The sequence below is a fragment of the Gossypium hirsutum genome, chromosome A01 (assembly GCF_007990345.1).
Source record: "Gossypium hirsutum isolate 1008001.06 chromosome A01, Gossypium_hirsutum_v2.1, whole genome shotgun sequence".
Lineage (NCBI taxonomy): Eukaryota > Viridiplantae > Streptophyta > Magnoliopsida > Malvales > Malvaceae > Gossypium > Gossypium hirsutum.
The window spans coordinates 1,984,551-2,011,545 of NC_053424.1; the positions used below are offsets into that span (position 1 = coordinate 1,984,551).

Genomic DNA, 26,995 nt, shown 5'->3' on the forward strand with positions numbered 1-26,995 from the left:
TATTCTTTTAGTTACATCATTGTGAAGTGAATTTTTTTTTTATTTCAAAATGTCACACCAACAAATTTAAAAAAGAACTGTGCTAACGACTAGAACTAAATTTTAAAAATTTTAAAAATGGAGGGATTAAAATTTTAAAAATATAAGCACATGGATTAAATTCTAAATTTACGAAGAGTAATGAACTTAAAGTATATTTTAATCTTGATCAAAATATGCCATAAGTCTCTATACTTCTTTTAAATTTAAAATTTAAAATTTAATGCTTATACTTTTATTTTTAGAAATTTAATTTTACTTTTCAAATTTCAAAATTTAAATTTAATTGTCTAACATTATTTTTTTTGTTAAATTAGTTGTGATATTTTGAAATAATAAAAAATCTCCTTGATAATTGTATAACTAAAAATAGCATTATAATAAACTTAAATTTAATAATATTAACAATTCAATTTAAATTTTAAAATTTTAAAATAAAAGAATTAATCTCTACTAACTCAATTTCAATTTTTAAAAAAGTATGGTAATTTATTACATTTTAACCCAACTACTCATAACTCCAAATCTCAAAATTAAAAAATAATAATAATAATAAAATAAACTTTTTAAGTGCATTGCAATTTACGGTCAACCGATGAAATCGTTTTTTTGCGTGAAGTAGGCGAAGCGACAAGCACGAAACAGGACGAAGTAGCAGACCGACTTTAGTAAAATAGTCGGCTCACTCACACCAATACGATTTCAAGCCCACAGGTCGCTATTCTCGCGATCACGTTGTTTTAATGCAATTTTCCCTTTAATTAACTTTTTTATTTATTTAATGGTCAAAATATTATTTTATCACGTATCCTAAATTTAATATCGTTAAGTTTAAGTATCGATTTAAATGACAGAAAAAAATTTAGAATACTAATCTTGAACGAAAAAATTATAAATACCAATATAAAAAATAGATAAATTTAAATACTAATCTTATATTTAACTCTTAATTTAAATACAAATTACACGATTAAAATTAAGGCATGTCAGTCATAAAAACATTCCACCACGTGATTCCGGTGCTTCCATTTTAACAAATATTTTCATTCATTTTCTACCCACCTTTCCTCTCTTTTAATTGCGTTCACGCCACACTAATTAATATTAGATTATGAAAATAATTAATTGTGTATTAAATTTTTTATATGTTGAGGGTAATGGAGTCGGTCGGAGTAGCGGTTTAGAAAAAGTTTTAGATTGGTTGAGTTTGAATCGGTATAAATTGATTGAACTATTTTGTACTTGTTTTATTATTATGAATTTTTTAATGATTTATTGAATTAAAAACTTTGATTAAGGAGAGGGCGACTCCTTTAAGTAGGGGCAAAATTAGAATTTTTTTTTAAAAGGGGTCGAAATTAAATTATAAATTTTTACGATAGAAAAATTATAATTTTACTATTTTGATAGGCTATATATTTATAATTATTAGATGATTAAGTTAAAATTTTATATTTTTAAGGGGCTAAACTGTAATTTTACATTTATTAATTTAAAATTTTAAAATTTTTAAAGGGGCCATATGAAAAAAATTCATTTTAGGGGGGTTGGGGCCCTTACTAGCCCACTAGTTTTGCCACTTTCTTTTAGTGAAGTCTTCTAAGTATCGTTTGTCGCTTGCTAAAGTTGTCTCTCGACTTAATGAGTGCCACAGTGATTAAAGTTATTTTAAGAGATAGTAGGTTCGAAAGAGAAAAAGTGCATCGTTGAATCACATAATTGCCTAACAAGGCTATAAAAGAGCATGGGTTCAACCCCTACCTAGCACAAATGTCCATATTTCCTTGGTAGGTGGTCATGCACCACACATGCTATCAGGTCCGATAAAATATTTTTCTCAGTTGAATTCGTCACCTTTTCAAGTAATTTCAAGCACTTGAACTCTCCTTACAGTCAAAAGATAAAACTTCAATTAAGAACAATACCAACCCGTTAAAAAGCCGATCAGAGGAGAGTTTTAGCTTTAATGATTGAGATGTAGGTTTAAAACACATTAATTGTATTTTAATTTGTTTATTAAAGTTGGATTTATTAATTATTGAGTATTTTATGAATGCAACACTTGATTATGATATGTTTTGATTATATAATTATAAATTATAATATTTTTAAAATCATAATTTGGTCCTCACTGACGTGGCACTTTGCCTAAAAGCTGTCTACATACATCCTGGTTTCCTAACAACCCATTTATTTAGCAATTCCATTATATTATTAAAAAATTTTAATTATTTATTCTTTTCACATATTTAGAATTTAGTTCTTTATTTTTATTTTAAATAATTTAATCCCTCAAATATTTTTATTTTAAAAATATAATTCCAATTATTAACATCGGTAATATATATATTTTTTGGTTATATGGCTGCTAAGTGAAGGGTTTTTTTTTTTAATTTCAAAATATCATAGGAAATTTAACGGTTTAACAATTTGAAGTAAATTTTGAAATTTGAAAAGTAGAGGAATTAAATTCTTGAAAGTAAAAAAATATGATTTTTTTATCATTACAAAGTTGTTGGTTTTGAATGTTACCAAATATTTTAAATTAAATTATGCTATAAGTCATTGTACTTCACAAAAGTTATGGGTTTAGTTCATATACTTTAATTTGATTATTTTTAGTTCTTATACTTTTCAAAATTTAAAATTTTAGTCTTCGCCAGAAAATAACTGTTAAATTCATTAAGTTCTGTTATTTCCAAAATCTAATGTGACAAACAAATTACCATATGTGTAATGTTATATCACCTTATTATTTCCACATATTACTCACTGAAATTCCAGTTAATGGACTAAAGACTATCATTTATGTCAAGACTGAAATTCGAACTTTGAAAAGTTTATGGATTTAAAATGAACCAATCGAAGAGTATTGATTAAATATACAATTGTATGCATAGTACATGACTAGTAATTGAATTTAACCGAACAAATTTAATTGCTACTGTTTGGGTCAGGACTAAAATTTTAAAATTAAAAAGTACAATGACTAAAATTGATAAATTTAAAATACATGAACTAAATCCACAACTTTTGCAAAGTATATGGACTAATAGAATAACTTAACCATATTTTTACTATTACTAGTACTTAAACTCAGTCGAAAAATATTTTTAAGGCATTTTGATAGTCGTAAATAGTTTTTTTCTGTATAGTCAAGGTATTTCACTATTCATGAATATGTATTTTTTCAAGGCTCGTGATTGACTTTTCTAACAATACCATATCTAGTATTAGAACTTAAATTCTTTCCCTAAAAATAGGTAAAAAATCCTCTACAGCCCCTCTCAATTTCAAAATTGAACAATTTGATCCCTTCAATAAAAAAACCGAGGGCAATTTAATCTCTATTAATTTTAAAAGTAAGTAACTAAAGACAATTAATCACGACGTTAATGTTTTCCATCAATTGTACATGATTTTGATTGGTATAATAACAAAGTTAGCCTTTAAAATCTACACATTCCGATAATTTGGTCATAATTTAACAAATTTATCTCGCAACATTTCTGTAAATGTTGACGATGCATTTGTTGAATTTATTTAGAATTAAGGCCAAAATGATAAAACATGTAAAACATTGAAATCTAAATTTATTATTATATCAATCAAAATTAACGACGTGATCAATTATCCTCAGTTGTTCACTTTCGAAATTAACAGTGGTAATTGATCTAATTTTTTGAGAGGGATTAATCTGCTCGATTTCGAAATTGAAAGAGACTGAAGAAGTATTTTGATCCAATATGTCTACAATTATTGGTCACAAACATAAATAATTCAATTGCACTATCAAATTAAAGATTTAAATTTCCAAATCTTCTACCAAAAAAAAAAATCCCAAACCTTAATTAATTCACATGTAACATGTGATAGCAGCAACGTGATGAAAAGTCTATTTGCACAAAGTTTTTTTTATGAAGTAAGAATTTGTCAAATTTTTCAAAAGTATAATTCGGTCAAACAAAAGAAAAATCAAAATTGACAGTCCTTATACTGCAATTATATATATTTTTATTATAATGTCAATTTTGATACAACAGAAATATCCTTTGCACTTGCTCCCCTGTCTCCCACCCATTCAATTTAGACCAAATCAACGACGAAAAATTATATATTAATAATAAAAATATTTTTTATATATGATTTGCAATTAAATAATAATTACTAAATCATAATTACACTCTCTTACATATATATATAATTTTGTTGAAAGTTTACCTATTTTATATTAAAGATTTTTATTAATAATAATAAGGCATAATAACTTTTTTAGTCCTCCAAATTTATTAAAAAAAGTCATTTTAGTCATTTATTTAATTTTTCGTCTCTTTTAATCTTTGAATTTATATTTTTTTGTCAAATCATTCTAAAATAGATGAAAAAATTTGTTAACTTTGCTGACATGATATATACGTGAATGATACGAAAACATTTAATTATTTTTTAAAATTTTAAAATATTAGAAAGTATTTTTTTATATTTTATGTTTTTAATAAATTTAAAAAAATTGAATTTTTAAAATTTTAAAAAATTAATTAATGATGACATGTCATCCTTGTGACAATTTACATGTATACCATATCAACAAAGGTAAAAAAAATGTTGACTTTTTCATCCATTTTAAGGTAATTTGACAAAAAAAATATAAGTTTAAGGGTTAAAAAAAATTAAATTAAAAGCTAAAATAATTTTTTTTTTGTGAAGTGAGTATGCCTAATATTAGAAAAAGCATCCGCACTACCACCCAACCATAGTCAATATCAATACATACTAAAATAATCTTCTTTTAAAATCATTTGGGATAGAACAATATTTAATCACTGAACTTAATAATAATTTTCAATTTAGTCCTTTATTTTATTTTTCTACATTAGTCTTGAAATTTGATAACTTTTCTCAGTTATGATTCATGTGATGATGTGGCACTTTGAGATTGTATCATGTCATTACATATGAGATTGGTTGATAATATCATAATGCAATGTCGTCACATGGACAAAAAAACCAGAGACAAAAGTGGGAAAATTTGTTAAGTTTAGGAGTTAAATGTTAAAAAAAAATCAACTTATATAAGTTCGGGAAAAGAAGGGTTGATTCCATCAAATATCCCCATATTAGCCCTGGTTCTAAACTAACAATTGAGTCCTCAAAAGTATTAGTATTGTATTAATTAGGTCCTATCATTATCGTAGCCATCAATTTAGACATTAAATGATAGTTTAGATATGACACGATGTATATTTAAAACACATGGATCAGATCGTAAACACGAATGTAACTGCACATTGATAGCTGGATTTGATGTGTTAAAAACATAAACAATTGTCATTATACACTTGTTTACAATTTAATTAATATGTTTTAAACATGCTCATTGTCATGTTTTAACTAACATTTAACATCTAAGCTGATGATTAGATCGGTGAAAAGATGTGATTGATACAATACTAAGTACTAAATTAAAAAAATTGAAATTGGATGATCAGATCCAAATTTGAGTAATAATTTAGGGATGTCCGGTGAAATTAATCCAAAACGAGAAAAGAAATATATGAAGACTCACGTATACACTATTATGGTCATAGAGTTGAACCTGCTTCTTTTGTTGGCAACACAGATCCCACGTGGAAGTCGTGTACGTATTATATTTTTTATACGCTTTTACCCACCGAATATACAATCTTTAATAAATAATTCAAATAAAATCACCATTTTTAATAATTATTATTAGCTACTACAAGGTCATTAAACTATTATTAAATTTATGTTATGGTCACTCAATTTTAAAAAGTTACAAAATGGTCACTAAATAAACTATACTTAAGTTTTTTTATTTAAGTCACTAAACTGTTATTATATTTTTTTGAAGTCTAGCTAGTGAGTACCAAGTGACGATTTAACGATCAGTATGGTAGATCAATATGGTAGATCAGTACATGTTAATGAGTAGAAGAACATGCCTTAGATCCAAGGCGATTTGACGGTTAGTGTCATAGATCGGAGAAAAAAGCTGTTTAGATTTTGGTTCATAGATTCATGACGTTTAAAATTATTTTTTGAAAAAAAATTGAACTGTGGAAGAGAAGATGAATGAGAGGTTTGGATTGGTGCAACCTGTGCTAACAAATGAAGCTATACAACAACAATTTTGACAGTCCAATAATTTAAATGAAAACTTTCAAATAGTTAAAGGATTATTTTGTAACTTTTAAAATTAAGTGACTAAAATTTAAATATATTAATAGTTTAGTGACATTAGCTTGAATTTACCCATATTATTATTATTAATAAATACCGAGAATCTCCTTTAATACATTGTCATGCATCTCGTGTAATGCAATTCTCATTTATGCCAAAAAAATCCTTCACTTTCCCTCCGCTTCTTCATTTATATATGCTTCAATTTTCTCTCATTTTCTTTTAAACCAAACAGAAACAAAAAAGAAAAGAAAAGAAAAGGATTTTTCATTTTTTTCTCTTCGAAAAGTTAAAGAAAAAATGTCCAGAGCTACCGTCGAGCTTGATTTCTTCGGCATGGAGAAAGCCAATTCCTGCAAATCTCAGTTCCAGAAATTCCTTGATCGCCGCCGGAGCTTCCGAGGTAACGTTTCGGTTATCTTTTTTAATTTTTAGTGACTTTTTCTGAATTTTTAGTGCTTTTAAGTGATAGTTAGTGATTTTTCTTTTTTTTGAATTTTAATAGGTATTCAAGGCGCCATTTCGAAGATGAATCCAGAGCTTATCAAATCTGTGATTGCTTCCGGTTCGACGACCCGGAATCCGGTTGATTGGAGAAAATCCTTTTCGGTTCCGTCGAGTCCTAAAGAAGATCGGAGTACTTCGCTTCCTTCTTTACCTCTACTCAATCCTGCTTTGAGGTACGTACTGAACTCGTTTCCGTACTTTCATGGTTGATCTAACATCGTAACCGATTTTAAATCATTAACGTGAATATACAAAAAAGAAAAAGGGTTTAACATTTTTTTTTCAGGTCTATTCCTTCTGAGGAGAGTCCTGAAACAGCTCCGTTGACGATTTTTTACAACGGAACGGTTTCCGTAATCAATGTACCTCGAGACAAGGTTCGTTTATCCATAGATAAGAAAGGAATTAAATTAATCCTTTTTTCTTTTTTAAATTCAGTGCATTAAAATTGTGTTTTAAAAAAAATTAGGCGGAAGCATCTTCAAACTTGCCGTTGAAGGAAGCTCAAAAAACATTGAATCAGTAGACTCATCAAAAGCTGCAAATCCTTCAAGTGATCAACAAAACCTCCTCGAAGCTCGTAATGGAGGTTAGTATTATATACGTATATATGTATTTATGTATGTATGTACGTACTTTTGGTAACTTAAGCTATTGTTTTGGATATTTTTATGCAGATTTGCCAATTGCTAGAAGAAAGTCGCTGCAAAGATTTCTGGAAAAGCGCAAAGAGAGGTTAGATATATTACTGTGTTGGATCCGAATTTACAGAATTTTTACTAATTTTCTAAAAAAAAAAAAAAACAACAACTGAAAGTATGATTTATAAAATTTTTTTAAAGTTCGGAAATATTTTCTGTTGATCATTCGTTTCAAAATGTCAACAAGTATTGTTCTTGGATCTTGCCAAGGCTTTTTCTTCCACCTTTGGCGAGAGCCGCATAAGATTCATGAAGAGGGAGTGCCTCAAGGCAACGAGCCCATATGTGAGCGCACGGTCACCCATCAACGGCTAATTGTTCTCCTTCTATGGATCGTATACGGTTTTCGGTAAATTTAAGAAACAAAATTCTGACCAGACTTAAAGACAATACTTATCATTATTAGGGTCTAATTGTTTGTCAAGGAGATAATACTTTGAAAATTTCTTCCGAAAGAGTTGTTACCTTCAACAATTTCAATCATTAAAAGAAAATTAAAGTCGAATATAAAGAATTCGGTGTCCCTTAAAAAATTATCAATTTGGATAAAAAACAATTGAAATATCGATTGATTTCGATTTTAAATTTAATTGAGGGCCAAAATAATTACTTAAACTATCCTTCACCCAATTAGTTTTAGGATGGTACTTCATAACTAAATATATTTATATAAATATATGACGATTTCTTAATTTTAATAGTGAGAATTAATTAATTTATTTTTATAAAATCCGAAATCCTTTTTATTTATTAAAATCTCCCTCTTTTTTGAAAGCATAATTCATTTCAACCTATATAAAAAACCAAATGTGATTTTGCTTGCCTGTATCTAAGCACATGAAAAAGGCAACGATTTGGAAAATGACCAAATTATGGTGTTTTCTAAACCGTGCCAAGTTGCCAACCAAGCCATCTATTTAAGAATTTTAACTTTTTTATTTATTACTTTTTCACTTTGACATTTAAATTTCCAAAATACAAAAGGCACTATTTATATATATTTTCTTTTTTAAAAGATTAAACCTACATCACACGTTTTTGAATAGGTATAGGGAGGCACATTGACCACGAGTCCCATCACCATACGGTCCACATTCAAATATTTCCTTCATTTATTGATTTGCCAAACACCTACTTTGACAAACATTTAATAAATCTAATAATAGACTCAATCACATTTGAATAATAATACATTATTTTTATGATATAGTCGTACATTAATATTTTTACGAGTATTTTTTTAAATAAAATAATTTCATAATATAATTTATAAAATTTTATTAAAAATTTGTTAATAAGCTATAACAACTTAATCAAAGGTCGATCTTGGTGATTTCTCACTTATTTAAATTAAAAATTCATCACAAGATATTGGCTTTCTCTTTGTTTGTTTCTATTAATTGAGTATGTTTATATTTCATTTCAGATTGTTGCCATCTAAGTTTTGGGGTTTGCTTAAAATTTTCAAAAATTTTAGAGACTTAATTAGAATTTTTAAAAATTATAGAAGGCATAATGAAAATTTTAGAATCACATTGAAAAGTTGGTCTTAAGGGGGCATCTGTTTAATTTGAGTTTTGGATAATTTCAGTTTTTTATTGGTTCGGCATCATTTGGGTTTGATATTAATGTCTTTTAGGTTGGGTTTTAAATTATTTCTTATTTTGATTAATTTAGATTTAAGTCATTTTAGAATATTTATTTCAATAATTTTGAATTAAAATTATTTTAAATTTGAATAAATTTATGTTTTGGTTGAATGGACCAAAACATAATTATTTTTTTTTGATGTGATGCTTGAAATCATCAATGAAATAATGAAGTTTCCTCTCAAAAACGTCAAATATCTAACACATGGTTGTATTTTTTTTTCGTTTTTAGGTTGACTTCCCCTTATGCTTGGTAGTCGCTATACACCACCACCTAAACCAAAAAAACGCGTTTTGAAGAAAGGAAAAAAGGAGGAAGGGCCCCATTTTATTAAACACAACGTAGAAGAAAACCAAAAAGGAGCCGACAAAGAAGATAATTTTAGTTTTAGCTTATACAGATAATATAATCTATATCTACATATATAGAAGAAAATGGCTAATTTAGGGTCTAGTAATAGGGATTTCAAGCATTTCTTTTTTATTTTATTTTATATATATTTATGGATTTGAAGACGTTGATTTTTATGTCACATGTTATGTGCTGACCTTTCCTTTAATTAATTAATTTATGACTTTATTTACTGTTATTATACAATTCTAATAAAAGCATGTGTTTGTTATTATTAATTTTACTACCTGTTTGGTGCATTAAACAACTCCCTCACTGGAATTCCCACGTGTTACGGAATTTCTAGATCACTGTTCCGTGATCTTTTTCTCCTCTGTGTTTTATTTTATTTTATTTTCTTTTTTCATTCCCTATTTACTCTAATTTGGATAAATAGATTTTGGATATGCCACATCATCTATTTCGATAATTTGGTAGCTGAAGTTATCGGTTGAATCAAATTCAAGTTTAATAATATTTGATTTGATCAATTTGTGAATTTTATTGATTTTTTTATATTTTTATATTATTAATTAGGTTATTATTCTTAATATATATTTTTAGTCCTAAGCTTAATTATTGAGTTGAACTCAAGCTCGAGTATGATTGAGCTCGAACTCGAGTAGCTTAATTATATCTTGAGCTTAAATTCAAATGTTCAATCAAGCTTGAACTGAGTATCAAGCTCACCTTGACTCACTTGTATAAATTTTTGGGTTAATGTACTATTTTAGGGCTTAACCTCGGTAATTTTGAAAACAATGGTCTAGTTCAGGCTCCAATGGAAGAATGGTCATGAAGTTCAACGATTAACTTTAATAAATAAGAACAATTGCCAAGTTCAGACCCAAAAAATAAATTTATCCTAAATTATTTTATAAGAAGGTATTATAAATAATATATTTGAAAAAATTATAATCAAGTTTTAGAAGTAACTATTACAAAGTACAATTCTTTTGGTATTCTAGATATGGTTCAGAATAAATTTCGATACGTCTTATTTTTTGTGGGATTTCAACCAAAACAAAATTAAGAGAAAACACAAATAATTTATATAGAGTAGAATTCGAATTCTTTTTGAAAGAAATAAATTTTGTTACACGTACATGTCTAAGCAATTATTAAATAGAATCAAACCATTATAATACACAAATAGATAAAAAAAATAAAAAAAATGATTCAGGCTAAAACTTATACATGCACGATTGCCTATGATGGAACATGCGCAATTATACATGATGGAGGATTTGGACTTAAAATTTCAATATTTACAATATAATTTATTAAGCTAAGATTTTTTTTTAATTTTCTTTATAGAAAAACAAAAGGATTATCTAAATTTAAACTCGAAATTTGATATTAGTAAAAACTTAAGTAACGTAAATTATTTGGCACTGTACAATAGCTAGTTGATGAGATTGAGTTAGATTGGTTTAAGTTTTTTTTATCGGTACATGAGTTAGGGTTTTTAAAATTATGTGGCGTTGTTTAATCTAAATGAGAGTATAGATCCCTTGGGTCCAATATGGACCTATTGAGTAGGTCATCGATTCCTAACGAATAATACTTCATAGACTTTTTTCAAAACAAGTTTAACTTCTTCTCAACAAATACAATTTACATTTTAATTCCATTTGAATTTACATAAAAACTTAAACTAAAAAATTATAATTCTTTAAAATTAAAAAAAATAATCTGAAATCTATAATTTGAAAAATCATAAAAATAAAAACATAATCCTTAAAATTTATATCGAATTGGGAACAAAACATAAAGAATTTATTGAAAATATTGAATACTGAACTGAAAAAATATACATATGTTGCTGCCCAGGATCGAACTGGGGACCTTTAGTGTGTAAGACTAACGTGATAACCACTACACCACAGCAACCTGTTGACCCTAAATCTGTTCAGCTTTATTTAATCAGTTAGTGATAATAAATGAAAGAGGGTTAATATACTATTTTGTATTTAATTTTAACTTCAATATTTAATTTAGTATTTCAAATCAACAAAAAAAATTAAACATTACAAATCATTTATCACTATACCAATAACTATTTGATGAGATTGAGTTAGATTAGTTTAGGGTTTCTATAAACATATGGCACGATTTAATCTAATCTAAATGAGAATATATATTAACATCTGGCAGCTTTTCAATCTCGTTTATGAAGTTAAAATTTTTTACCACCAGTTTATTAAATAATTATCATAACGTAACTATTTCATAAAACCTTTTCTTCACTTGAATAAACAAATTATTAAACTAAACTAATTTTGATCTTACTATTTATTGATGTTTTGTTATACCTTTTTTAATCTTTCATTTCTCTTTTACATTTTTTAGGTTCAAGGCTACCTTTAGTGTGTAAGACTAACGTGATAACCACTACACCACAGCAACGCATTTGTGAGACAACTGTAATTAAAAATTAATCTTTCAATCTTGTTTAAGAAGTCATAAAGAATGAAAAAGGGTTGATATATGATTTGGTATTTGAGTTTGGCTTTAATGTTCAATTTAGTACCTAAGTTTTTTGTGTCCTAATTTAATATCTAAGTTTGGTTTTAATGTTCAATTTTGTACTTGAGTTTTTCTTTGTCCCGTTTAAACACTAGAGTTTGAATTCAATGTTTAGTTTAGTACCTGAGTTTTTTTGTATGTTTATTTTACTAAAGCAAATGTGTCAAATATTTATTGGGCCAGATGATATCATTTAATCTGCGTACTAAATCAAACATTGAAACCAAACTCATTTACTAAATGATATATTAACCTAATATAAAATATTAAAATTATTCATTAAATGCTGGACAAATTATATCAAAGTGATAATTTTTTTTGAATATTTTACAATTGAAACAAAGGTTTTTAACCAGTGAACATTTACAAATTAGCATAAAGAGTTATAAGAAGTCCACAATGTGCTCAATTGATAAGTTCAAAGTACATATATGATATAAACACAAAAGGGGTAAATCTCAAGAATATACAATAACTTTAATTTTAATACATAATTTAATACATTAGCTTTAATTTGGTCTAATTATATGCATGAAATTTTAATTGCAGTTTAAATTTTTGCACGAAACTTTGACTATGATTCAATTATATACATTTAAATAAATATATCAATTTATTTTTATATTAGATAAATATAATTAATTACATGTATTAATAATTTGTAAAAATTAAATCAAATTAAAGTTGTATAATTAATTACATGTATTTTGGTAACTGCAATTTTGCTATTAGTAATTAAAAAATGTAGCCATCTGAAAATTTAGTAGGAAGGTTCCTATCTATCATTTTATATGACAACAACATCAAAATTGACATCTCAATTGTATGGATTGGATTGATTTCGAGTTAAGTTGATTTGGATATAATTTGTAATTTACAGTTTTTGAGTTATTTTAAATTGGGTTATTTAGTTTTAGTCAATTTCAAGTTTAAGATTTTCTTTTTTCATATCTGGGTCTTTTCAAGATTTAAGTTATTTGAAGTTTAAGTCATTCGAATTTAAAATTTAGGGTTTTTTGGGTTCGAATCATTTCATGATTTCGTCACTTTATATTTAAATTAATTCAAGTTATGGCTAACTATTCTGAATTTGAATTCAGGTCATATCGGATTTAAATTAGTTCGAATTTAAGTAATTGACTTTTATAACTAAATTTAAGTTCAAAATATTGATATCGAATTTTCGAATTTCAATCAGAATTTACAAACCTAAACCAAAATATAATTCTACAAGACTTCTATGAAAACAATCTCTTAAATAAGAGCCTTCAGGGTTAATTTAATTCACAACAAGCCTGGGTTAATACACAATAAAAGTATACTGTTCCTCCTATTTATAGAACACAATCCACCAAAATGGACAACTTCTTAGAATTTTCTCTTGATAATGACAGCTTATCTACAACATATAACATTTGATTATATTTATTGCAATTATCAACTTAACAAATATTATCAATATTATAAAATTAGTACGTAAGTAGTGATTAATATCGGTATTATTGTTAATGTAAGAGAACATGAGTTCGAACATATTAAAATGCGTTTATCTTTCTATTTAAGAGTTAACGAAAGGTTAAGAATAGTTATAGATATTATATATATAGTAAAAAGAAATTCAACCGTAAAATCATATAATTTTTTAAAAAGTAAAATGTTAATTTCATTAAAATTTGATCTTATTCGATTATTTTTAATAGTATATAAATTAAACTGATTCATTTAATAGTAAAACGATAATTTTTATAATTTTTTTGGATATTTTTTATGTACTAAGATCGATATTAAAAATTTGTGACTATCTCTCGTAATAATATTGTTATTGGTGTATATATTAGGAAGGATTTTCATCTTCCACCGAAAGGATTTCCCAGTTGTGCCATTAAATCACCATTAAAGACCATGGCTGCAAAACCTGAAGAAAATTCTAAAGTAGAAGAAGAGCCCCATGAACCATCCCCAACAACAAAAGATGATGCACCACAACCAAAACTTGATGATGATGATGATCATCATCATCAACAATCATCTGCAAACGAACCGCGATCATCTTCATCATCGGAGGAAGATACTAAGCAATGGGGTACCCACGTCATGGGACCGCCGGCGATCCCTATTGTCCACCCGGATAACCAGAAGGCCGCTTTATGGGTCGCCGGCGACCACCAGCAAATTCACGAGCTGCCTTACCTCGTTTACACTCCTGCTGAAAAACCGACCCAAAATTCATTTGAACTTGTGATTAACGTTTTCAATACTTGGAGTAGGAAGGCCGAGATCGTCGCACGCAGCGTCTGGCACAACCGTAAGTTGGATGTTTATGCAACTGATATAGATTTTTGTTTGTGCATTTGTTATGGGTTAATTCCATCAAAGGTCCCAAATTTATTTTCTAGATTTTAAATTAGTCCTAAATTTTAAAACTTCTAATAATCATAGTTAATACTGTGCCGATGAGTTTTATAAAATGTAAATATAAATTTAAAAATTATTATTAACTTAAATAACTTATTTAAATGATTATATTGTATTTTTAAAATAATTATAGAAAATAAAGATAATTAAGATAAAAATATTAAAACTTGTCGATTGAGTCTTAATTCAATTGGTACGAGCATTGTTGTCAATACAGGAGAACATGAGTTTGAGTGTGCTGAAGCACATTATCCTTCTATTTAAGAGTTGGAGAGGAGTTACGGGTAGTTTTAGATTTTGTGTTAAAAAGAACAATATAATCAGAATCTATAATAAGATTGTTCAAAAAAATTAATTAAATTTAGTTTAAAATATTAAAATACTGTATCAATTAGTATGCACAAATACGCGTCAATATGCACCAATAGAAGTTGGTATCAGTCAAAACAAACAAAACACAGTGAAACAGTTAAAATATTTCGAAATTTTGATTAGAATGGAACTTAAACTGCTTACTAATGGTTTAAGACCGGCATAATCAATATTGAAACAATATTGATTACCATGGTTCTAATTGGATCCTCAAAGTATTAATATTTTGAATCAACCAGATTCTTTCATTAGTCTAGCCGTGCGTTTGTATCTAATGTGGAGCGTATTTAAAATAAGTGTTTGCCTTTTGATGTGTTAAAAAAGAAGGATAGTGTCACTATCAATAATTATTAGAAGGTCTATATTTTTAACACAATAAATCTAAGCTATCGGTCCAATAGGTACACGTGTACTTTCATTTTGGATCTGCGTGCTTAAAATATTTATGCTTCACGTTATATTTGAGTTGATATTTAACACCCAAGGTAATGACTGACTGACGGAAGAACCTAATTGATAAAATATAGATATTTTGAAGAGCCAATTAAGATGTTTTGAAGTTCGGTGACTAATTTAAAATATGAACCATTATTTGAGAACTTTTAATGGAATTAACCCCATTTTTTTATCGAAAATTCTTTTAACAAGATGTTGCAAAAAAATATTTACATATACAATGATGAAAACTACAGTGAGAAGTGGATCGTCGGTATCGGATGCTGCGTGGGGTAAAGTAAACCTAACGGCGAAAGCCATAACAAAGGGTGGGTTCGACTCACTTTTCAAGAAGATATTTGCAACTGATCCAAATGAAAAGTTGAAGAATGCATTTGCTTGTTACCTCTCCACAACAACAGGCCCTGTTGCAGGGACTCTTTATTTATCCACTGCTAGGGTTGCCTTTTGCAGTGATCGTCCCTTATCCTTCGTTGCTCCATCGGGTCAAGAGACTTGGACCTACTATAAGGTAATACACACATCTAATAGGTAGGGCATGCATCATTTACAAATATTGAGTGTACTGGAAAGATAAATTGCATTTCAAATGAGAGACCTTACGTTAAGATCTCAAAGATAATATTGGGAGAAATTTTTTTTGAGGGGAGGTTTAATAGCTTTGTTGAGGGGACCGACTCCTTTGGAAAAATTCTTCAAAGTGTAATCCGTTGGACAATCGATACGACTCTCAACAATCGTAAGTATTGTCCTAAGACTCGGGGTTTTGTTACTCAACTCTACGGAGAACCTTAAGGGTTTTGTCATAATCAAGGTACTTCCACTCCGTGAACTCTTATAGGGATTGGAGGGAGCACCTTGAGTGAGAGCGTCTCGATTGGTAGAGAGAATACATATTTGTAAGACACATAGATAATTAATCAATGAAGTCGCCCAGAGTTTTTTATTATTATAATATTTTTCTTATTTAGACTCAACCATATTAAATCTTGATTATTCTAAAATAAAATTCACATCAAATTTCGAATAGCATAGCTTCTTTGTGAACCCATGTAACTAAGTTATATCTTGCATTTATTGGTAATCTACCCCATAAACATCATAAATGTCTAAAACAGGTTATGATACCTTTGTTCGATATCGGAACGGTATATCCGGTGGTAATGAAAGAAAACCTGGCATCGGAGAGCTACATCGAGGTCGTTACCGTTGATGGCCACGATTTTTGGTTCATGGGATTTGTTAAGTTTGAAAAAGCATCGTTTGCACTATTGAACAATGTGCTAGATTTCAAGGCAACAACTGAGCCAGTGGCTGCCTAGTTGGGGGAACCATCTTCGGATCGATCCTACGTACCATATTATATACTCCAAATTTTAATTTTCTAAGTTAATTATGTTTGGTACGTTAGCTTGAATAGTGAAGGCTAAAACTTGTGAATGTGTGCCTAAAAGGCTAAAACTAGAGGAGGCCTCCTCAAAATGTATTTCCACTTTCAATTAGATTGTGGAGTGTGAAATTGTATTAAAAAAATTACAATAATTATTCTTAGATTTTGAGTCTCACCTCGAGTTGTTCATTGACCGGTTTGGGCCTTAATAAAATTTTAGGCTCAATTAATAGGCTCAAGTTTGATCTTGCTCAAAAAATAGATCTAAATGCTTGCCCAAACTCAACTCGGATTAAAATGCTAAAACTCCAAACCCGGCTCGACCCACCCATATTAATTTTTTAAAATTTTTATTTTTTAATATAAAAGATTTTAAAAAATATAATACACCTAATACACTACAAATATTAAAATAAATGTTCCCAACAAATTGAAAATAAATTTTTAAAAAAATCTTTATACTTAAATAACACTAAGATAAGTGCAACTTAACAAGCAAATACATCTAGAATAGTAACAAAATTAACAATAAAGCAAGTGTTATACAATATTCAAATATTAACAATAAAATAGTAGTAACATGACAGTGGAATGGTAACAAAATAGTGGCAAAAAAGCAGGAAAACATGGAAAAACAACAAGGGTTTTTTTATTATTGCAAATCTAGGCCCAGCTGAGCCAAAAAATCTTACCCGAGGATTGGTCAATTTTCTAAATCGGCCTTATTTTTTGCCCAAGTTCATTTTTCAGGCATATATTTTTATTCAAACCCTCCCATTTTTTGAGCGGGCCATGGACAATTCTAGTCCCATCGAGGTTGGGTCAAGTTCAAGCCAGGTCTATGTATAATAATAGTGTGTTTTATGTTTGCTCAAATCTAGCCCAACCTGAAATATAGATATAAAATTTTGCTCAAGTTCGTCCTTATCAATTTATAAATGATTAATTCAAGTTCGTCTTAAGCACACCAATAATATTTTTTTTAAAAAACATATATTGTTTTTAATTTACATTTAATATTTTAGATTATTTTTCTTTTATTAAAATTTTAAAATTAGAAAACTCTATTATAAAAGTATAAAACAGGTTGGACCAGGTCAAGCTTGAGTTTTGAATACTGAAACCCCAAATTTAATCTATATTTTAAACGAGACTAATTTTTTTCTAAACCCATTTATCTAATCTCGTATTTTTGTTCAAACCCTTTCAAATTTCGAACGGATCTTTAAGTTTGAATAAAAAACCAAACCCTTAAACAAATTTAATCATAATTTAAAAACATTAAACTATATTTCTATATATTATTATAAAGCTACTGGTTGAGTATTGTTTTGACAACCTATAATGATAAGCTAAAAGTAAAACCCATACATTTATTCGGTCCAAAGAGTCCCAATGTATTAACGAAGGACATATGACAATAAATTAGAGGCCAAGCTATAACATAAATTAAAATCAAAATAAAAATAAATAAAGTGACCGATTGAGTCTTAGTTCGATTGGTATCAGTATTGTTGCTAATATAGTAGGACGTGGGTTTGAGTGCGTTGAATTGTATTATCCTCCTATTTAAGGGTTGAGGCGGGACTATTGGCAGTTCTAGTTATTATATCAAAAAAAGTATATATGATAAGAATCTATAATGAAATTAATGTTAAAAAAACGAGGAAAGATTCATTTATGCAATGTAAAAATTAAATACGCAATGAAAAAATTAAAGTAATTTTACATACTTTCGTAATTGTTTATATGCTTAATATTCTAACGATCTAACTATTACATTTTATAGTCTACTCATGTAGATCATACATGTCAAATTTGATATAAATTTAAAACTTCTAACTATTTTTTTTATGTAAAAGTTTTAAATCGTTGAATAAATATATTATATGGGGTGTTTTAGATCAAGATGATAAAGATATTGGATTGGTTTGAAAATCTACATGCATGAAAAGTACAATTATATTGATAAATTCAACGGTTAAATCGTTAAAATATTAATACTATAAATAATTACCGAAGTGTGTTAAACTATTTTAATTTTTACATTGTGTAAGTGAATCTCTCACGTAACTTAATTATATATATATATTAAGAGCAAAAATAATAATTTTAGAAAACAAATAGGATGGAATGGAATAAGTATTTATCAAAATCACTTCCGATAAAATATGTTGTTAGTACTTGTATTTATATAGAATTTAAGATTTAGTCCTTTTATTTTAAAATTTAAAACTTAATTCTTTTACATTTTTTTAATTTAAAAATTTCAGTCTAATCATTTTCGTCATTAATAATTTCTGTAAAAATTTGTCAATTTATCATTTTTATTTTTTTATCAATCATATACCATGTAATATAAGAACAACCTAATCAAAATTTCAAGTTGACAAATTTTGACAAAAAAATACTTACGATATTAATAATCGAACCAATTTTTTTTTAAATTTTTAATTTTTTCAAAAAAAAAAGACTAAATTTCTAATTTCGTCAAAACCTAAAAACTAACTACATTCAAAGTATCATCTTTACTTTTGAACTATGCCACTCATCATAACATTGACTTTATTTTCTTAGTGGCAAACAAAAATTAAAAAAGAATTTTTTTTATTGTTTTATATTTATTAATCAATTATGTTGGGAATAATCATTGCTTCAAGAGAAAGTAACAATAATTATTATTTGTTGAATGTTGGGATGTCTAATTAAAAAATAAAGCCCCAATTTTCTTTGTTTACAACCCTAAATTTTTTTTTGGTGAAAAGAAACATCAATTACATAAAGCAACCATTAATTTTATCCTCTTGAAGTAAATCTAAAATGTCCCTAGGAGCCTCATCCATAATTTGTAAGCTTGATTTCCAACTCAAATTGAGTTTAGCAAGACGATCCGCTACCAAGTTTTGATTTCTTGATATATGCTTAATCCTCCACTCCCCTTCTGATTGCATGATGCGAAGAGTCCTTCGGAGTACAGTGATTCCTGAATCTTTCGAATCCATATCATTCAAGATTTGGGCAACTTCAAGATTATCAGTCATGATAATAGTTTTTTATATCCCTTATTAAGTAAAATAAGGATACCGTCTAGAATGGCCCAAACTTCAGCTTCAAATGGAGAACACACGCCTAGGAATCTGTTAAATCCCACTATCCAATTTCCATTCTGATCATGAGCCACGCCTCCTGTTGCAGCATAACCAGAATCTCTGGTCACTGCTCCATCAGTGGATAAAAACACCCAAGTATCATCAAGGTTGACCATCAAGGGATATTTCTGCTTGTTGTTAATGATATCTCCAACATGAGAGATGTAATTACGGCCCCAACAGCTAGAAACTTTCACCACTTCCGATGCCGTCCATGAAATATGTTGGAAGATAAATAAACTCCTGTTCTTCCATAAACGCCAAACAACTAGTCCAAACAGGCAAGACCACACGAGACCATAATCCTGCAATCTTTCATGAAAACAAAGGTTAAGAATAAGCCAATCCTGAAGAGAGACAGAGAAAAACCTTTGTTTTAACTTATTTGGAATCACAAGTCGCCACACTTTTTTCGCAGAGGGACAATCCCGAAGAACATGAACCAAATCCTCAAATTCGTGGCCACATATAGAACAGGAACTACAATGACTGAATCCCCTTCTAACTCGTTCCGAATTTGTAAGAAGTTTTTGTTTGAAAGCAAGCCAAAGGAAAACTCTTACTCTTTGAGGACCTGGATATTTCCAAACAATCTTCCAATAATCCTCCTGGGAATTCCAAGAGTTCTCTTTCAAATGCCAATAGGCACTGCGAACTGAGAAGACTCCAGAAGCTGACTTGGTCCAAATAATCCTATCTGGTCCAGAGTCAGGGTGAGGAGGAGGAATGCTAATGATTCTATTAATAGTATCTTCAGACACCCAGACACGAAATAGATCCAAGTTCCAGCAACCATCAGAATTGACCATTTCCCTAACACAACAATCCAAATTAAGGTTAGCATAAGAAGGAATTGAAGAGATTAAAGGGCCCATACCTGGAATCCAAGGATCTTTCCAACAACGAGCACTAGCACCATCTCCAATAGACCATGCAAGATTTTCTCGAAGCAACGGCCATGTCTTAGAGAGAGCCTTCCATAAATGAGAGCATTGACTTTTATTAATAGAATCTGGGAAATTATCTTTCCAACCATATTTGGCACGAAGGACACGAACCCAAAGTGCATTACTTTTAGACACTAAATTAAATCCAATCTTCAAAAGGAAAGATGAATTTTGATCTTCCAGATGTCTGAATCCAAGACCTCCCCGAGACTTCGGTTGACAGATAGAATTCCAACCCACTAGAGATAATTTAGGATGCCCATCAGAACTACCCCAAATAAACTTTCTGACCAACCTTTCAATGTCTGCACTGACACCTTTCGGAATCATCAAGGATTGTATGAAGTAATTAGGAATAGAGAGAAGTACCGATTGCGCCATCGTAATTCTCCCTGCAATAGACAACTTCCTAGCATCCCAATTCTGCAGTTTCTTCCTCACTTTGTCCACTATAAAGCTCAGGGTACTTTTGGTGATCCTGTCATGTAAAAGAGGGACACCTAGATATGTACCAAGGTTTCGGACTTCTTGGAACCCAAAAAGTTGGTTAATTTGATTGCGAACATCAGTTTCAGTATTCTTGGAAAAGAAAATGTTACTTTTCCTAACACTGATTCGGTGTCCTGAAATATCACAAAAAAGTTTTAGAATGTTATCCAGTAATCGAGCTTGGTCAATATGAGCTTTACAGAAGATCACTAAATCATCCGCAAAGAACAAATGAGAAATTGAAGGACCTGCACGAGAAAGATGAATTGGGACCCATTTTCCAGATTCTATTTCTGCCCTAATAAAGTGACCTAACCATTCCATGCAAAGCACAAATAAGTAGGGCGACAAGGGACAACCCTGGCGAATTCCTCTCTTAGGTTTGAATTTCTGAGTAGGCACCCCATTCCACAGAATTTGCATAGAAGATGAAGAAATAGCTGACATGATAACTTTCCTTAAATAGGCAGGGATGTTGGCAGCTAACAAGGAAGCACTAATAAATTCCCAGTTAATTCTGTCATAAGCTTTCTCCAAATCTAACTTAATAGCCATCCATTTCCTTCCTTTCTATTACAGCGCATAGAGTGTATGATCTCTTGAGCTAAAATGATGTTATCAGAAATGTTTCGCCCAGCTATGAACCCAGCTTGTTCTTGGGATATAAGCTTGGGAAATACCACCTTAAACCGATTGGCAATAACTTTCATAACCAGCTTGTAAAGAACAGAGCATAGACTAATGGGCCTAAATTGGGTAAAATCCTCAGGATTCTCTGTTTTAGGGATTAACACAATCAGCGTATTATTCAATTCTGGATCTATCTGTCGTCCATCAAAAACATCTTTTACCCATTGACAAACATCATTCCCAATAATATCCCACTGACTTTGAAAAAAGTGAGCATGGAAACCATCACTTCCAAGAGCTTTCAACGGAGCCATGTCAAACATTGCCCTTTTAATCTCCTCATTAGTGACAGAAGCCTCCAAAAAATTAACTTCTGAATAATTAAATCTAGGGAACCCATCAATGGGAATATCTCTCAAGGTAGAAGAAGTCTCTCCATAAAGTCCTTCAAAGAATTCCACCGCCTTGGCCCGTAGGATGTCTTGATCTGAACACCATTCCCCACTATCAATGCGTAAGGCAAAGATACGGTTGAATTTCCTTCTTCTCAAAGTACGGCTATGAAAAAACTTTGTATTACGATCCCCCAATTGAAGCCAATCACAACGAGCCTTTTGTCTCCAAAGTAGGTCTTCGTGATCAAGAACATTTTCCAATTCGTCCCGAATTTCTAATTCCTTTCCAACTAAATACGTTGAGGGAGAGTGCTCCAAGGATTTTTGAATGTTGTTAAGCGATTTCATAAGGTTTCTCTTACGAGTACTTAAAAAGCCATAGATATTCCTGTTCCATTCTTTAGCAAAAAAAGTAAAATTATTTAAAGATTCAAACATATTACCTGCGAAGTTCCACCTTTCTCTAACAAGATTAGAGAAATCCCTATGTTTCGTCCATCCTGCTACAAACCTGAAAGGTCTACCCTGAATGGAGCTACAATCAGATCTAGTAGATAACAAAAGAGGCCTATGATCAGATTTAATACGAGTGAGATGATAAACAGAGTAATATGGAAAAGCAGACACCCAATTGTCATTAGCTAAGGCCCGATCAAGTCTGACAAAAGTATTGCCTCTTTGCCAAGTAAAAGCAGGTCCAATGAATCCCAAATCCTGCAACTCACAGGAATCAACAAAATTACCAAAAAAATCACAACGCTTACCAACGGAAACAGGACTCTTTTTATCTGAAGGAGATAAAATTGCATTAAAATCCCCCATAATTAACCAAGGAGAATTAAGGTTAGGATTAGCTGATTTTAAATCTTCCCAAAGAGCCTTCCGTTTAGACCTGTCAGGACTTCCATAGACAAATGAAATAAAGAAAGAAATATTAAGATTAAAACTATTAACACATAAGAAAATAAACTGAGGATGACTTCGAACAATATGGATTTGAATAGACTCCTTCCATCCAACCCATATGCCACCACTCACTCTCGGTTCCACCAAACAAACAATATCAGGCCTATGCTCAGCATTGTATTCTTGAAAGACTCGTAAAAATTTCCTGCTAGCGCTCCCTTGACAATTCCATGAAAAAATTTTTAGATTTAAAACCATAATAAAATATAAAAACTAAATTATATAAAAATTACACCAAATCCGTAATAGCAAATAAACAAAATATCAAAACAAATAATAATAAAGAGGATATCCTTACTGCCCAGGGACATTAACTCCCTCTTTTTGCCCATCAATTTTGAGGCTAGAATCAACCTCACCATTACATTTTGCAAAAGACGAGATACTCTCGGCAAGGACTTCCATCGATTCCTTCAGAGGTATTCGCTGGACTCCCGAATTTTTGAAGCGAACATTGCTTCCATGGAGGAGTTTATTCTGTTTTTTAAAACTTCCTCTACCTTTATTTTTAAAGGATTTACCCGAACCACCAGGAAGCACAAGAGAAGGATGAGCATTTTTTATTTCCTTGGCTTGGGTGTTTTCATGGAAGACAACCGCCGAATGTCTACCCGAGTCAAGATTACCAACATCCAGAGAAACTGCAGTTCGCCTTGGTTCCTCCAAATCAGTTTGATTTTTTGATCCTTTAAAATTAGGGCCACTAATTCCCATCAGACCCACCTCCTTTGAAAAAATTTTATTATTATGGTTTCTTTCTCCAAATATTCGATCCTTATTAGGAGTAGCAGAAATTTTCTCCATCGAATTGCCATGCATAATTTCCTTCCCTTTATTACGCCTGGTATCCGGCAGAAAACCCTCAAAATCATCTTCGTGCATATCCTTATTAATAAGGGTTCTAAATCGGGAACCATCTTTCCCATTCTGTTGATTCTGCAAGGAATTTTGCACGTTATCCCTGATTTTTCGCCTTGATTTCTTCTCAACGATCATCCAAGGTCCGAAGTTTCCGTAACTCTTCTCCGCGTCAACCTTGGCCGTGTTTTGAATCTCCGATGACATTTCCGATGGTGAGTTCTCCTTTTCACTAGTGATTTCAGATTTCTTAAAAGGACAAGAATTTTCCACATGTCCATATCTTCTACAATGAAAACAAATTGTGGATAAAGATTCATATTCAACATTCTGCTTACGACCATTGATCAGAATATGAGATATCAATGGCTTTTCCAAGTCAACATAAACAGCCAATCTAGCAAATCGTCCCCTAGTCCTGCAATCTGTGTTCATATCCAACTTAACCACTTTACCAACCATTTCCCCTATCTCAGTGATGATTTTATGATTATACAAATATTCAGGTAAACCAGGAAATCTAATCCATGCCATCACAACACTAGGGTAAGCTTGTGTAGGATCAAAGGCTATCGTCCAAGGCTGAACTGTCAAATATTGACCAAAAATAATCCAAGGTCTTCAGCAAGTGCCCTTTCACAATCCAACTTGTTCTGGAATTTTACCAAAAAATAACCATTTTCAATATCCATCATATGTAGAGGCGCTGAGGGTCTCCACAGGTTGTACAATTTATTCTGCAAAACCGAAAAGCCAATGTTACGACCAAGGAGTTTTAAAATCACTGTGTTTTCCATACCTTGAATAAGGATTTTGTGAATCCTTTCCGAGAAGGAAATGGAAGGTACGCCATCCACAACAGTTTTTTGAATGTCCCCATCCAAAATATTTAGATCATCGTTTTCTTCCAGATCAATAAGAGTATCCTTAGAGGGTTGGCCTACAAGCATATCCCTCCACGAGATGGATTTTTCTGGGGATGAGTCGATCAACATATTGTTGTTTATATCAGCATCATCTTCTCTGAACCGAACTTTCTTAGGGATCAACTCCTCAGTGATGGATTTTTCAGAATCATTATTTTCACAGAGAGAACTCATAACTTGTATATGATTAGCGGCGATAAGTTACTTTACAACCCTAAATTAATATATAATAATTAATAAATATGATGTGAGGATTAAAGAACTACAGAGTGTAGCCTCCCCCCTTCATTAATTAAGAATATTAATTAATAAAAAAATAATTAAAAATTAAAAATTAAAAATTTTAATATTTTGTAATTATTTTTATAGGTTTTTAGCAAAATATTAGTGTATGATTTTTGTGTTAATGTATAAATTTATATATATCAAATGCAACCCTTAAATTTCAAATACTAACACCCAATTAAATGTAATATTTTTAAAATTGGATCGATAGTAAAATTAGTTAGACTATCGATTCATAAGTTTGATTAAAAATCATTAAAATATCATTAAAAAAATTAATTCAAACTGTTTAACCAATGGTTCAATCATTTTTTTGTCCCAATTTAATTGGTTCATACCCGTTAATGGATTAACAGGTCCAATCTTTTGTTTCGAACCAATAACTTGACCAATTCTTGGTCCAATTAAATGGTTCGGTCAGATTCCAAAAACCATGATTAAACAACAATAGTTTAACACAATGTTTGGTTCGCTGTAATGGAATAGAGTTGTAATCAGTAATTCAATTATTTGGTTGAATGGAATGGAATTGAATTATAATAGTATTCTTGTGTTTAATGGAATTAAATAATGTTGTAATAACATCAAAAAAAAAAAACTGAAATGACTAGAGTACCTTTAGCAGAATTTTTTTAAATAGATGATTATTGTTATTAAATTTTAATAGGATTATTATTAAAAATAAATTGATAAAAAATAAATAATGTAATCATATTTTAATATAATTATTATTTAATATAATTTAATAAAAATAAAAATATATAATTTAATAATGTTTTTAATATAAATATTTTTATATTAAATTATATTAAAATATTTTTTAGTTTATATTAAATTATAGTAAAATATTTAATATATATTTTTTTATATTTTCTAAGTCCATGTTTTAAAAGACTAATTTGGAAATTAATTTTTTTTTGTCATTCGATATTATATTTTCACTTTTAACAAGTGTTGATTTTGTGATAACCAGTTCGAATTTTGGGAGGGTTTGGGCAAAAATATTAGACCCGAAAAATAGGTCTAGACAATAAAATTAGGCCCGTTTAAAATGTGGGCCGAGCTCAAACTTGAATATTGAAGGCCCAAACTCAACCCAATCTGACCCATTTAAGTTTATAATAATTTATATTATGTAATTTATACATTAAAAAAATAAGCCTATACTAAATATATAATTTTACTATAATGTAAACATTAAAATAATGTTAATATGACTATATAAAAAATTTTAATAAATAAAAAATGTACAAAATTATTAATTATTAAAATAATATAATATAAATATTTTAAAAATTAAAAATAATATGAGCGGGCTTAAAATGAGCTTGAGTTTATCTCTTACAAATATGGGTAGATTTGGACAAAATTTTAAGCTCATATTTTGAATTAAGTCGAGCTTGGGCAAATATAAAATATATTAATGTCATACTTAAACCCAACCTGAACCTGACTCATAAACACCTCTAATGATAATTACTGGTATATATATTTTTACATACGTGTATATTTATTTATATTAAATTTTAATTTATAATTAAATTAATATCACAAATTAATCAAACATCAATTCAATTAAAAAATAATTAAAATATTTTATATTTAAAAAGAAGAAATATTATAATAAATATTTTTTTGTAAAATATATTAGTTGATTACTTTAAAAAAAAAGAAAATTTTAATATTAATTTATTAAAATG

The 26,995-nt window shown here is 29.3% G+C and overlaps 3 protein-coding genes and 1 non-coding gene across 4 annotated transcripts; 2 read left to right on the plus strand and 2 right to left on the minus strand.

Moving 5' to 3' along the window:
- Positions 1 to 6,371: 6,371 nt before the first annotated feature.
- Positions 6,372 to 9,677, plus strand: LOC107938458 (protein TIFY 9). The gene is made up of 6 exons (XM_041117700.1): positions 6,372 to 6,643; positions 6,746 to 6,920; positions 7,034 to 7,128; positions 7,217 to 7,336; positions 7,425 to 7,482; positions 9,330 to 9,677. Exons 1-6 carry the CDS (start codon positions 6,541 to 6,543, stop codon positions 9,352 to 9,354), a joined length of 576 nt encoding a protein of 191 aa, XP_040973634.1. The 5' UTR covers positions 6,372 to 6,540; the 3' UTR covers positions 9,355 to 9,677.
- Positions 9,678 to 11,308: 1,631 nt separating this feature from the next.
- Positions 11,309 to 11,381, minus strand: TRNAV-UAC (transfer RNA valine (anticodon UAC)). Its single transcript has one exon. It is a non-coding gene; the product is annotated as a tRNA-Val (tRNA).
- A 2,435-nt stretch (positions 11,382 to 13,816) lies between these two features.
- LOC107938456 (GEM-like protein 5) lies at positions 13,817 to 16,811 on the plus strand. Its single transcript, XM_041117702.1, has 3 exons — positions 13,817 to 14,322; positions 15,497 to 15,771; positions 16,379 to 16,811. Exons 1-3 carry the CDS (start codon positions 13,920 to 13,922, stop codon positions 16,580 to 16,582), a joined length of 882 nt encoding a protein of 293 aa, XP_040973636.1. The 5' UTR covers positions 13,817 to 13,919; the 3' UTR covers positions 16,583 to 16,811.
- Positions 16,812 to 19,424: 2,613 nt separating this feature from the next.
- Positions 19,425 to 25,184, minus strand: LOC107938463 (uncharacterized). Its single transcript, XM_041116506.1, has 7 exons — positions 24,761 to 25,184; positions 23,525 to 24,671; positions 22,704 to 23,152; positions 21,813 to 22,658; positions 21,484 to 21,717; positions 19,735 to 21,369; positions 19,425 to 19,672 (listed from the first exon to the last, which is right to left on the minus strand). The coding sequence occupies exons 1-7, from the start codon at positions 25,182 to 25,184 to the stop codon at positions 19,425 to 19,427; spliced, it is 4,983 nt and encodes a 1,660-aa protein (XP_040972440.1).
- Between the last annotated feature and the right edge of the window lie 1,811 nt (positions 25,185 to 26,995).